The sequence below is a fragment of the Pseudophryne corroboree genome, chromosome 3 (genome assembly GCF_028390025.1).
Source record: "Pseudophryne corroboree isolate aPseCor3 chromosome 3, aPseCor3.hap2, whole genome shotgun sequence".
In the NCBI taxonomy this organism is placed as follows: domain Eukaryota; kingdom Metazoa; phylum Chordata; class Amphibia; order Anura; family Myobatrachidae; genus Pseudophryne; species Pseudophryne corroboree.
In genome coordinates this window covers 595,599,124-595,613,289 of record NC_086446.1, presented here as the reverse complement: position 1 = coordinate 595,613,289, position 14,166 = coordinate 595,599,124, and the positions used below count along the sequence as shown (strand labels likewise).

The window sequence follows — 14,166 nt, the reverse complement described above, 5'->3', positions numbered from 1 at the left end:
AGCACTCTGGGCATCGGGTACCGCACCAAGATCCTGAGCTACGGGCACCACTCCAGGACCCTGGGCTACGGGCACCACTCCAGGACCCTGGGCTACGGGCACCACTCCGGGACCTTGGGCTACGGGCACCACTCCAGGACCCTGGGCTACGGGCACCACTCCAGGACCCTGGGCATCGGGCACCACTCCAGGAACCTGGGCATCGGGCACCACTCCAGGAACCTGGGCATCGGGCACCACTCCAGGAACCTGGGCATCGGGCACCACTCCAGGAACCTGGGCATCGGGCACCACTCCAGGGGCTTGCAACTCCGCTTCCACAGGAACCTCAAGAGAGGAGAGAAACATTCTCTTTTGATTCCTGAATCTATAATGGGGCTCCCTTGCCCAAGGACCCCAATTATAGGACAGAGAGCTTTTTAGTGTGGGTTGTGTGACAAGTACCTCTGCCACAGTAGAGACAGGAGTAGGTCTTGTATCCTGACTCAACTTGGCCAGAGGGCAAGACTCGTCACCACACTTTGGCTTGCGCAACTCACAGGTCTGCAGATAGTGGCCTAAACCCCCACAATATAGGCACAAGTTTAAGTTTCTGCGACGCAGACGCTCCTCTTCTGAGAGCCTGGGCCGCAGAAAACTTTTAAACCTTTTCTCTTCAATTAAACCAGAGGATTCTCTTGTCACCATACTGTGAACAAGAGTCTCTTTAGAGATAGATGTACTCTCAACGACTTCTGGCAAGATGAGCAAGATTTTAGTCAGAAGGTTTTGCAGTTGCTTTAGGGATTGCTGCAAAACTTCTAGTCGCTCTGGTCTCAAAGCACTGAAAACAGAGTTCAGGGCTGCGAGAGATGCCTGCAGGGCTTGCATAGTAGACATAGGAGGATTTAAAACTAGACAAGACAAGGCAAGACTAAATTTTTGCTAAACAAAACAAGACTTTTTTTTTTTTTTTTTTTTAAACACCGGACTGGATTCTAAACACCGGACTGGATTCTAAACACCGGACTGGATTCTGCACACTGAATTCTAGACAGGACTGGATTCTAAACACCGGATTGGATTCTGCACACTGAATTCTAGACAGGACTGGATTCTAGACTAGACACTGGACTGGGCCAAAAAATAAAAAAAAGTTTTATTTCTTTTTTGTGGTATGGCTGGTGATAATGTTAGGTTCCTGGTGCTCAGAACAAGGGAGATGTTCATGAAGTGAGTCCAGAGCACCAGGACGTAACGCTGGGAAAGGGGAATGGAAAGGGAATAGCCCCTGGCGCCCTAACTCTGTTGTCTCACCCGTGCTGTCAGAAATCCCTTGCGAGACTATGGTTTCTTGAGCCCTTGGCAGCCGCGTTTGAAGGGCGGATTATGTCTGCCCAACTCCGATGCCCCCCGGTCTTAGTGAGAGACAAAGGGAAATCCGAGACAGGATGATAACAAGAGGCCCTCTAACTAAGCAAACAGGCCAGGGGCTACAAGCTAACTAAAAACCTAAAGTATGTGCGGAGAAACCGCCAAAGGAAAATAACAACAAAGGAAATGCTGATCACACGCCGACACAATACCTTTGTGTACCGGCGGTGACAGCATAAGCAGAACCCTCTGCAAAACACCAGGGACAGAAACAATAATGAAATACAGCGGCCTAGGCCAACGGACGCGGCAGAGCCACTACTCACGGAACTGGTACGAATACTGGCAAACGGACAGGAACCCTCAATGATGCCGACACACACTCTCAGAACTGGAGGACAGGCAGAATCCCAAACGACAGACCGGTGGACACCAGGAAACCAGGAACTTGACCAGGGATAGGCAAAGCCACTGGACCTCAGGGCAGGAACGCCTCACAGCAGGACACGGGATCAGACACAGGAATCGACACAGGGTCTGACACAGGAATCAACACAGGAAGCAGCTAGTCAGACACTGCTATACAGGAGCTCAGGGACTGGCAGGAACCAGGTCAGACTTCAAGCAGACTGAAAACCAAGAAATATCACCAGCATCTGTGAATTGCAGTCAGCCAGCATATAACAGAGAGGCCTAATTAATAATCTCGTGCAGCTGCCCTCTAGCATTACTCCAAACTGACAAGATACAATTAGCAGCCAGGTGAGGCTGAACACATGGGAACAAGCTGCAATTACACAGACCCACCAGCGGCAGCAGACAAGAGTATTCTAAAACAGAGCAACGGGAAATCCTGGCATGCAAGACAACTTTATAAACATAAAATAGGAATGAACCACTACCTGTGGTTCATAACAGTATCTGCCTTTCACTTGAACCAACCTATTGTAGTGCCTGCGGCTACTACCGACTTGGAGGATTCCAAGTTACTGGACGTAGTCAGGGCCTTGAAAATTTATGTTTCCAGGACGGCTGGAGTCAGGAAAACTGTCTCGTTATTTATCCTGTATGCACCCAACAAACTGGGTGCTCCTGCTTCTAAGCAGACTATTGCTCGCTGGATTTGTAGCACAATTCAGCTGGCGCATTCTGCGGCTGGACTGCCGCATCCTAAATCAGTAAAAGCCCATTCTACAAGGAAGGTGGGCTCATCTTGGGCGGCTGCCCGAGGGGTCTCGGCTTTACAACTTTGCCGAGCTGCTACTTGGTCAGGGGCAAACACGTTTGCAAAATTCCACAAATTTGATACCCTGGCTGAGGAGGACCTTGAGTTCTCTCATTCGGTGCTGCAGAGTCATCCGCACTCTCCCGCCCGTTTGGGAGCTTTGGTATAATCCCCATGGTCCTTTCGGAGTTCCCAGCATCCACTAGGACGTTAGAGAAAATAAGATTTTACTCACCGGTAAATCTATTTCTCGTAGTCCGTAGTGGATGCTGGGCGCCCATCCCAAGTGCGGATTGTCTGCAATACTTGTACATAGTTATTGTTAACTAAAGGGTTATTGTTATGAGCCATCTGTTGAGAGGCTCAGTTATGTTTCATACTGTTAACTGGATATGGTATCACGAGTTATACGGTGTGATTGGTGTGGCTGGTATGAGTCTTACCCGGGATTCAAAATCCTTCCTTATTGTGTCAGCTCTTCCGGGCACAGTATCCTAACTGAGGCTTGGAGGAGGGTCATAGTGGGAGGAGCCAGTGCACACTAGGTAGTCTAAAAGCTTTCTTTTAGTTGTGCCCAGTCTCCTGCGGAGCCGCTATTCCCCATGGTCCTTTCGGAGTTCCCAGCATCCACTACGGACTACGAGAAATAGATTTACCGGTGAGTAAAATCTTATTTTCAAAATATTAGAGTGTCAGGTATAAGCACAACTGCTAACCATAGTATATAGCATAAGTACTGGATATTACTATAACAACAGAAAGGGTAGGATAAATAACTGCAGCAAAGGTATGACAACTCATTCCAGTTATAAGTAGTCACAAGTGTCCAACACCCACAGGTCTAGAATCACTTTCTGATCATATGCAGAGTGATATCTCAGGCAAGTTACACTACACAAACTGAAATAGTGCTCACTTTGCTATTAAATGTTTGCCATAGACAACTATAGCGACAGCTATGCCCCCGCATACAGCATAGACCATATTGATAACTTCACATATCTGACATTAGGAGCTATTCAGCTAAACCAAAAAAGTTAGCAATTGGGCAAAACCATGTTGCACTGCAGGTGGAGCAGATGTAACATGTGCAGAGAGAGTTAGATTTGGGCGGGTTATATTGTTACTGTGCAGGGTAAATACTGGCTTCTTACTTTTTACACTGCAATTTAGATTTCAGTTTGCACACACGCCAACCAAATCTAACTCTCTGCATATGTTGCAGCTGCCCCACTTGCAGTGCAACATGGTTTTGCCCAATTGCTAACAACTCTGAATAATCCCCATTGTTTTAAAATGTAATATGTTGCATACATGTTTTGTACTGCTAATGCTATATATCATGTATTGTTATTAAATTGTCGATGTCTCTTAGGAACTTTGGACAAATTTAATTTGGAAAAAGAATTTTCAGGAAAATTCACTGAACTGTCCAAGGCTGCTGTCAAAATTGATGGAAAAGATGGTCCTGCACTATCCAAGGTATAAACACTTACCGGCATGCTGTCTGTATTTACAAACAAACAAACAAACAAAATAACTGTCATAATATCTATGTATAAGTCAGGACTTCCACTCTCCATATGACACAGTATAATCACACAATGGTGCTGAATGCAAACTGGTGGTACTTGCTCCTGTATCACCCATACTGTATGAAGAGTTCCCTGGTGCACACACAACTCTGTAGCCAGCATTCAAACTTGTACCCTCATCCTTCAAAAGAGCCGTATACCTGTATTACCCATGAATGAAAAAATAGCCCAAAAATTACCTCAATGCTTCCACATCAAACACAGTACTTCCATGCCCCTCATGTCCTCAGACTCCCACTTGCCATAAAATGTTCCACATGCAAATCAGACACCCACAAACTTTAACATTCGCATTGGCTCTGATATTCCCACACATGATGCTCACAAACACTCACATGCCACTCACACCCACGTGCTCCTAGTAACTAACCAACATGTCAGGCATACCTCCCCATGTCTAAAAATACTGCACTCGTTACTTCTCCTTTTCTGATTGGTTGTGCAGCGTGAGGTCACTGCAGTGTGCAGAGGAGATTATGGGGGTCATTCCGAGTTGATCGCTAGCTGCATTTGTTCGCAGCGCAGCGATCAGGCTATAAAAATGCCAGTTCTGCGCATGTGTATGCAGCGCAATGTGCACGCGTGACTTACGGGCACACCGAACGATACCGTTTTGCACAGGGTCTAGCGATGCATTTCAGTCGCACTGGTTGCCGCAGAGTGATTGAAATGAAGTGGGCGTTTCTGGGTGGCAACTGACCGTTTTCAGGGATTGTTCGGGAAAAATGCAGGCGTGCCAGGAAAAACGCAGGCGTGGCTGGGCGAACGCTGAGCGGGTGTGTGACGTCAAGTCCAGAACTGAATAGTCTGAAGTGATCGCAAGCGCTGAGTAGGTTTTGAGCTACTCTGAAACTACACAAAAATTATTTGCAGGCGCTCTGCGATACAACCGTTCGCACTTCTGCTAACCTAAAATACACTCCCAGTGGGCGGCGGCATAGCGTTTGCACGGCTTCTAAAAACTGCTAGCGAGCGATCAACTCGGAATGACCCCCTATGTGAAGCAGAAGCCAACCACTACTCCCATTCAGGGAATAAGTCACATTGGAAGTATAGAGCTGGGTACAGCAGATGAAGGCTGAATAGTGACCAGTGTACAAGTTGTCTCCGAAATAGAAATCAAAGCAAAATAGCAGTAAAAGAAACATTTCATTTTACATTGAAGTTATATGGTCATACGTAAACAGTATATGCAAGAAAACCCAAAGGCACCTTTAAAAAATAAACCACAGTGCAAAAGAGGCAGAAGAACTGAAAGAGATACAAGAAACATGAAACAAGAGAAAACTGGAATAGAGGGGATTCAAAACAAAGGGGTATTATTTGTCTGTAGTTTTTATTAAGTGCTTCTTTTTCTTTTGTACCATTTTGTGATAAGTGAGGGCTGGTTCGGGTGGAGGTGGGGGCTTGGAATGAGGCCCAACCCTTTTTATTAGTGCTGGCTGTGTTTAATAGAGAGGGACACGTTTTAAACTTCGGCTGATCTATATATAAAAGCAGCTGATGCCACTCTTGACTTCCGCTGAACATGATTATTGTATAAGGGTGATGGTTTAGTCTGAAATCTTGATAGTTATATGGGACTGTGTGTGAAGGAAGGGCCACACTGACTTGTTCTTGTTACAAAATCTACAGAGCAGCTTCATTAGTTGCAGCTAAATATTAGTATTTTTAGATGAAATAAAGCTCAATAGTAGTTTATTTATTTTTTGATTCTCTCTCTGACGCATATGAAGGAGAGAGCGACACTGTAGAATATAAGTACATAAGGAAGATGTCTCCAGTCATACACTTTTTAGTGCAGAAATCTCTCTGACCATCTGAAGATACCAGCGTATTCTTATGTAGGGTTAGCAAGTCTTTTTCATCTGGAGCGATTTGTTTCTCTATGGCTTCTTATTGCACCAACATTTCCCAGCATGTGTCTAGAATTTGAGTCCACCTCATTCTGAATAATTTACGGAATGTCTGATTTGTGTGTTACACCAATGAATGAAGCCTTTTTGAAACACATTTGGTTATTTACTATCGCACACATCCTTTAGGTTAGCATATCTTTGTGATTTCTGTGCAAGTCCCAACGAATGGGACAGTTGTGCCTCCAGGAGAGTTATACCAGTGTCTTAAAGGTGTCATTCTTTCCTCGGGTCTAGGGGCTTGCTGTAACAGAAACGCAGGACTGCCCGCAGCAGATTTTTTTTTATATTTTTGTATTGCTTATAGAAGGGAGTAGCTGCCTAGCTTTCTCTTGCCCAGGCTTGTTTAAGTGTAGTTGCTGCCTTCTTGACTATAATGGCCATGACAGTGATCATCCATAATGTAAAGTATATTGCCAGGGGCTGTAAAAAATATTACTCCATTTAAAAAAAAAAAGTGCTATACAAAATGTTTAAAAGTATTTGCATCATGTACATATGGGATCAGTGGGGCCATGAATGACTAAAATGTAACATAGCCAAAACCTGCAGTGCTCTTATTTTACCCCTGTGAATATAGAGTCTGGTTCTTTCAGTAAGAATGTGGATGAGTAAAATCCCTCATGTTCTCTAGGCCTGAATCAGAGATGGACGTCAATGCACAGCCAATGCATCTTTGTATGCAGCTGCTGTGCGATAATATGCTATTGCTGCAGGAGGCGTATTGTGTTAATAGGCACCTCCTACCAGCTTCTGTGATCACTGGATCACCCTGCATGACCATCAGTCATCTGACTCTCCCTCAGGTTTCTTAGGATGGCCGGTGTTTTCACTCTTCCACGACAAATTAAGCTGTGTTCAAGGATGCAGCCACTGTCCTTAACCTGCCCCATTTTCTGTAATGCTGGCCATCACCATCCCTTCCCCCTCCCCCAAACCACTGCAGCATGTTTATTATGCTTCGGCTTAGGGGGTACTGCGACCAACGTCACTGACACAGATCTGCTTTTGCACAGTACGAATCTCATGCCTGCCCAGTATGGATCTTGCTCCTGCGCAGTACAGCTCCCGTGCCTGCCCAGTATGGAACCCACGCCTGCCCATTATAGAACCCACGCCTGCCCATTATAGAACCCACACCTGCTCAGTACGGATCATACGCCTGCACAGATCGATTAAAGCTAAGTATAGAATAGTGGATATTATTGAGTTGCAGAGGAGCAACTATTTTTTGCGGCAACATGAATAATTGAATTAATAATTGATAAAACTTAACTTTCAATACATTATACCCGATAAAAGTAATTCATGAACGTAAAATGAATCATTGCATTAACATCATATTATGGGGGTATTCAATTAGCTCTGACATTTTCAGAGTTAACGAATTCACCCCTCTGCGTATTCAATTGTGGGGGAGGGGGGGGGGGGTTCGAACGTTTTTAAGGCATTTTCGCCAATGCCTTTTCACTTCTTTTTTTAGTGAAAAGGTATTGGCGAAAACATGTGAATTCACCGATCCACATGTTTTTCGCTCCTGCTGAATTTTTGGCCTAGGCGACAAAATGGCCCTGCTATTATATAGGGCGAATCCCCATTCGCCCTAAAATAAATAGCGAAAAGTGATAATTTAATACCCCCCTAAATGTCACTGTACTACTCTGATCATAATAATATACACAGTAATAGGTAGATTCCAGATGCCAATAAATGAATAGATCTATATAGATCTGAGCTACCAGTGGAGTTCCCAGTGGAGTACCCCAGGGATCTGTACTTGGTCCAGTTCTCTTTAATATCTTTGTTGGTGACATTGCAAATGGTATTGAAGGGAAGGTATGCCTTTTTGCAGATGATACAAAGATATGCAACAGAGTAGACACACCGGGAGGGGTAAAACAAATGATTGATGACCTAGGTAGGCTTGAGAAATGGTCAAGAATGTGGCAACTACAGTTTAATGCTAAAAAATGCAAAATCATGCACTTGGGTCTCAAAAACCCAAAGGCTAAATATAGTATCAAGGGTACTATAATGGAAACTACTGAGGAGGAAAGGGATTTAGGAGTCACTATTTCAAGTGACTTGAAGGCAGGAAAGCAATGCAACAAAGCAATGAGAAAGGCAAGTCAGATGCTTGGTTGCATAGGGAGAGGAATCAGTAGCAGGAAAAAGAAGTGATAATGCCACTGTATAGGTCATTGGTACGGCCCCATCTGGAATACTGTGTCCAGTTCTGGAGACCATATCTCCAGAAGGATATAAATACATTAGAGAGTGTACAAAGAAGGGCAACTAAAATGGTGCATGGCCTACATCACAAAACTTTCCCGGAAAGGCTAAAAGATCTTAACATGTATAGTTTGGAGGAGAGAAGGGAAAGGGGGGACATGATAAAAACTTTCAAATATATCAAGGGTCTTAACAAAGTTCAGGAGGGAAACATTCTTCAAAGGAAGAGAAGTATTAAAACTCGAGGACATACACTGAGACTGGAGGGGGGGGGGGTTCAGGGAAAATTTAAGGAAAAATTACTTCACAGAAAGGGTAGTGGATAAGTGGAATAGCCTCCCATCAGAGGTGGTAGAGGCTAAGACTGTAGAGCAATTTAAACATGCTTGGGATAGGCATATGAATATCCTTACAAAGAATTAAGGTTCAAAAAGGGTTGAGATTGCCTAAAAGATAAAAACAAAAGGGGCAGACTAGATGGGCCTAGTGGTTCTTATCTGCTGTCAAATTCTATGTTTCTATGTTACACTAGGTAGAATAAGTGATATCCCTTCAGATTATTTTGTAAATAACAAAATGTATTGCATAAGGGATAAAGAGCAAACTTCCTGCACACAAACTACAGGAATTATTTATACATAAGTTGTAAGAATTTCAGGCATCTACTCCGTGTGTATGAGATCCTTTATATTCACACATGAATGCTATGCTATGCCCTGCTGAGTATCAGTTGTGACCTACAGATTCATCCTCATGTTGCTGCAGTCTCGCCACACTGCCCCCACTCGGTGTGCCAGGTATCGTGCTACTGCTAGTGTGACTGAATCTGAATCTTGCTTTAGAATGTAAGCTCTCACGAGCAGGGCCCTCTTCCCTCATGTGCTTATCCTTTCTCTTACTTTAATAACCTTCAACTGCACCAAATCCAGCAGTCTTCTGCCACCTGATACTTATTTCAGTGTCATCTGCTGATGTAGCTATGTTTATTTACCCTGTACTTGTCCTATACTGTCATCAACTGTAAGTTGCTGTTTTCCTGTTTTGATTATTTGTTTATGTACTCTGTAATTGGGCGCTGCGGGACCCTTGTGGCGCCATATAAATAAAGGATGATAATAATAATAATGCAAAAACCGCTGCTTTTTCTCCACACCAAGTAGTGCGAGTGTACGTTCTGTGGAGAGACATCAGCTGCTGTTGCATTTCAAATTAATCATTGCAGTCTCCATGTGCGTCCTAGTCACATCGGTTGTGATAATCCTATAGATTGTATAGAGCACAGTTTGAAACAGAGTACAATAAGGATCAAACAAATAATCTGGTTCTTCAGGTAAGGTATTGATTTTTATCTACAGTCCAGGTGCACTGCTCTCACTGCTTTTTATATAAAGGTGAGAAACTCAGAGAGAAAATAAGCTAATATACAGACAATAGGGTTCCATTTTTCAGAGTGAATAGTGATAGTCAGTGAGTTAAAACACTCATTGTGCATATACAAATAATAATATCAAAAACTATACTCGTCTTACTGCTAATAGCATAAATCAGGAAACAATCTCATGTCTTCTACCAACCAGTTGCAATTTTAGGCTTGGTACACATTTAGATTATATCAGCACGATTTTCCGAATCATAACAACAAATTGTATTGATCATCTAATGTGTATGCACTATTGTGCGCTCCCATGGACAACATTCCAAGTCGCTTGATTTACCGTGCTGCAGGGTCCATCAAAATATATTGTATGCAGTACTGTGCATATTAGGGACATTCATTAAAATGGCAGGGTCCATCAAAATATATTTTATGCAGTGCTGTGCATATTAGGGACATTCATTAAAATGGCTAGTGTGTACGGGCAATCGGGGGTGGTCCGGGATGAAGGGAAATCGTCCCTACCATCAGGCTGATTGCTCATCATTCTGATGTGTACCTAGCCTTAGACAATGGCTCAGTGAGTAATGTGTCAGTGAGTTCAATTTCTCACTGTATACACAAAATCAAAATAGTCAATCCTCTCAGTGTTTCTATGAAACGCAAATAAGAAAATTCACATACATAAGAATTCAATTGCATGGTGATAAAGCACAACCGACCAGCTCCTAACTCATTTTTCAAACCCAGCCTGTAACATGCCAGTTAGGAGCTGATTGGCTGGTACTTTATCTCTGTGCAATTTATCACTCTCCAAGGCTTGATAAATCTGGCCAAGAGCGCAGTCAACAAAAATGTGTCTGTCCCCTCAAAGTTTTTCTCCAGAAAGGAGAAATCGTCATTCACAAAACAAAGATTGGATATCTTATGCGCCCAACATTTGATAAGATAAAACAGATACTTATTCATATGAGAGTTCTCATGTAGCAAGTCCAAAACAGTTCTTCTTCGTCCTTCCTTTAGGTTGGAAGACCCAAGTTTTTTCCTCCAAAAACGAATACCGTGGATGGCAACGGAGGGAGGGCAAAAAACAAACAGAGAAATCCAATGTGTAGTACAGTCTATTTTACCGGTCAGAGATAATAAATTCTGAAAAGACGGGGTCCTATGAAGTAAATTCCCACTCTGTGTACGGTCTATATTAGAGGACCACCCAAATCAACGTGATGATGTATATTGTATCGTGCTCACTTTGTGGCTTACATAAAACAAGTGTTCTCATGCACATAAAGGTATCTTTTTCTTTATCTGTTACTTCTCCCAGTTAGTTCCCATGTGCTACCCAAATGGTCGGATAGAGTGTCAGCTTACACGTGGCTTACTTGTAACAAGTAGATGTAATCATATAAAGGCTTCTTTGGTTGTTTTTATCCAGAAGGGATGGCGTTTTCATAGACTCCCATCCATGGATGTTCAATGCAACATGAAAAAGAATATGCAAATACAATGTGTAGATAATTCTTATCTCTATATTATCGCGTAGGGGTGGGATAATATGTACCCTCTCCCGCCGGATGGGAAATACTCTCTTTAAGGATCACCACACAAGTGTTGGAATGGATTAAGGCTCACTGGTAAATGAAGATAATGGTACCAGATGTTTTCTAATAACCAAAAGAAAGTGATTTCTAATAAGCTTACACTTAAGCTTACTTGTGACAGGTCGATACAATCATATAGCGTTTTCTTTTCCTCTCCACTCGGAACAGCCAAACTCCAAATAAATGTTCACCGTATGACAATCCTACAACGATAAATTTATTGATAAAAAATATTAAAACATAAAATCACTATAAAAAACTGATACACCACGATGTTATGACCAAACGTAACCTAGGGAAGATGTAGTACAGAATTCAGCTGGATAGGCAAATCACACAGTAAGGGCCCTCATGTGCTCACCATTCCTGCCGGATACCAATAGGTGGATGGTCTGGGTGTATCAGAGAATGAAAAAAACTCCACCAACGCGTTTCGACTGCTTATGTCTTCCTCAGGGTGGATATCAGATCCCAGAGCAGTCTATTTAACCTCTGGGAGAGCCCGCCCATTCACAGTTCTGTATATCCATCATTGAAGTTCATTACACCTTATAATTATGTATTACAACTTGATAACTCGTAATTGCTTTGTAATATGAACACTGAATAAAAGTAACAACTCACAGATGGTGATATTAGTCAGTTAATTTGGTATCGTTATGTGTGCTTTCTTGCAAATTATGCATTAAAAATCAGTGACATAAATAGCAGACGTCTGGATAAAGTGAAACATTTAATCATCAAGCTTGATGATTTACTATTTTAGTTCTAGAGTGCACCACCCAGAAGACTATATTACAGTATTACAATATAATCTGTTCCGTTATTAGTGGTGACCCAATTTAGTGTAAAATTTTACTCTTGTGGGGGCGTGGCTTAGCGGCCGAACTGGCTGGACGCAACTCGAGGAAGCTCCCGGCTAAGCATATTGAAATATTTCCCTCAGAGGTCCCCATTAAGTGCAGAACCCAATATTGGAGGAGGTCCGCGGAGCTGGGGGACATGCTAGCCATATCCTTGCAGGTTGTGGCCTACCGTCCTGTAAGAAGCCGTGGCCTCAAGTTTCTCGCTGGGCCCAAAGTAAGTCCGCGGCCGATGAAGAGACCCGCTGACCCCACGTAGAGACACCCGCGGCCCGGGAACATCCGGCGGAGCGTGCCGGGGAGCAGCTGCCGGAGACTGAAGTCCTTCTAGACACTGGGCTCTGAGCTTGTGGCTGACGCGGTGGACGCCGCCGGGACGCGCTGCAGTGAGGTACACGGTGGGGCCGGGAGACGGGGATTACAGTCAGCCTGCACTGGTGTGCAGGTGAGCTCTTTTCCTACCTGGGGTTGCCCTATCCAGAGTACTGCTCCCTGGGGACAAAGCGTGGATGCAGAGCCGAGGGTCCCTAGCTTCTGACTGGCGGCCATCTTGATGATATACTACCTTGTGTTGTCTGTGCTGCGAGACAAGTGGCTGTGGAAATCTTGGGGTGTAAGCTGGTCTCCACCTGGTGCCCTCCATCTCCATTATTTGACCATCTACATATATGGTTCCAGTAACAGTGAACCCAGGGCACACAGGATCACTGCTCTGCTACTGTATCTACTTCTGCCTTGACTGTGCAGTATTCTTATAGCTTGGAATTTACATAATAAGGTTGAGATGTCACCCATGTTTATGTAGTACTCCTCACTCGTTCACTCTCCTCTCATAACAAGTATAAAAGTGGATGATAAAGGAGAACGTAATAATATCTTTTGATATATCTTTAGATTGCATAGCTATCCTGTGTGCTTTCGCTTTTGGCTTTCTGTTTCCCTCTGGTGGCCGATTATACTATTTACATCATACAACATTTGTATCATATAAAGGATTTTACCCAACTTCTCCTCTGTGAATTCTTGAGCTCACAACGCTCTGAAGTACAAGTATGATATTAAGTAGCAACACCAGACACTCCATTATAGGATGATTCCCACGCACAAGTTTTGGTGAATATTCTAGATCCTTGTTTAGGGGACCTCATTTTATTTCTATAGACCCCAACGCCTTTAAGTCACTGACTTGCTCCCGCCGGCTAAGTTTTGGTGAATATTCTAGATCCTTGTTTAGGGGACCTCATTTTATTTCTATAGACCCCAACGCCTTTAAGTCACTGACTTGCTCCCGCCGGCTTTCAACATGGAATAACTCAATATCCCGGGGGCCCTCACATCTTTAGCATTACCTAGCGGTCCCAATACCCCCATCCCCTACCGTTATATGTTTCTACTTTACTATCATTATGCCCAATAAAGTGAAAAAGACTGCAGCCACCACAACTCCTACTTTGTTTACTCCCAGAACCAAAGCTTTGCAGCAGTCGATTAATAGGAGCGGATTATCTCCCCCGGATTCTCCTTCAGAGATGGATATCATTCCAACTATAAATGCCGTTCTGAATACGTTGGTAGAGGGGATAAAAATGACATTCCAACAGGAACTCAAAAAAGCAGTGGACGATTTCAAGTCGGAATTGACGTCCCTTGGCACCCGAACTGATGCTCTTGAGTCTAAAGCTGACGAACTCTGCAGATATCAGGGAGTAGTGGACAGGGAATTAACCCTTCTACGGTCTGAAATTAATGATCTTAAAGAAAAACAGGAAGATTTGGAAAACAGATCAACTAGAAATAACCTTAGGATCAGAAATGTCCCAGAGTCTGTCTCCCCAAACACTATCCCTGCTTTCCTCCGAGATGTCTTCAAACATATTCTCCCAGAGCTGCGAGACATTGACCTGCTTTTGGATAGGGCACATCGTGCTCTCCGAGCAAAACCTCCAGCTGGACAACAACCCAGGGACATTGTTACCAGGCTCCATTTTTACTGGACCAAGGAGAAA

At 43.6% G+C, this 14,166-nt stretch overlaps 1 protein-coding gene across 2 annotated transcripts in view; it reads left to right on the top strand.

The window, feature by feature from the left end:
- Positions 1-14,166, top strand: part of NUDT13 (nudix hydrolase 13) — a 249,504-nt gene that overhangs the window by 208,255 nt on the left and 27,083 nt on the right. For both annotated transcript variants that reach the window (XM_063961478.1, XM_063961477.1), the window contains one exon: positions 3,954-4,060. In XM_063961478.1, coding sequence (XP_063817548.1) covers positions 3,954-4,060 — 107 coding nt within the window. The remainder of the gene's footprint in view (positions 1-3,953; positions 4,061-14,166) is intronic.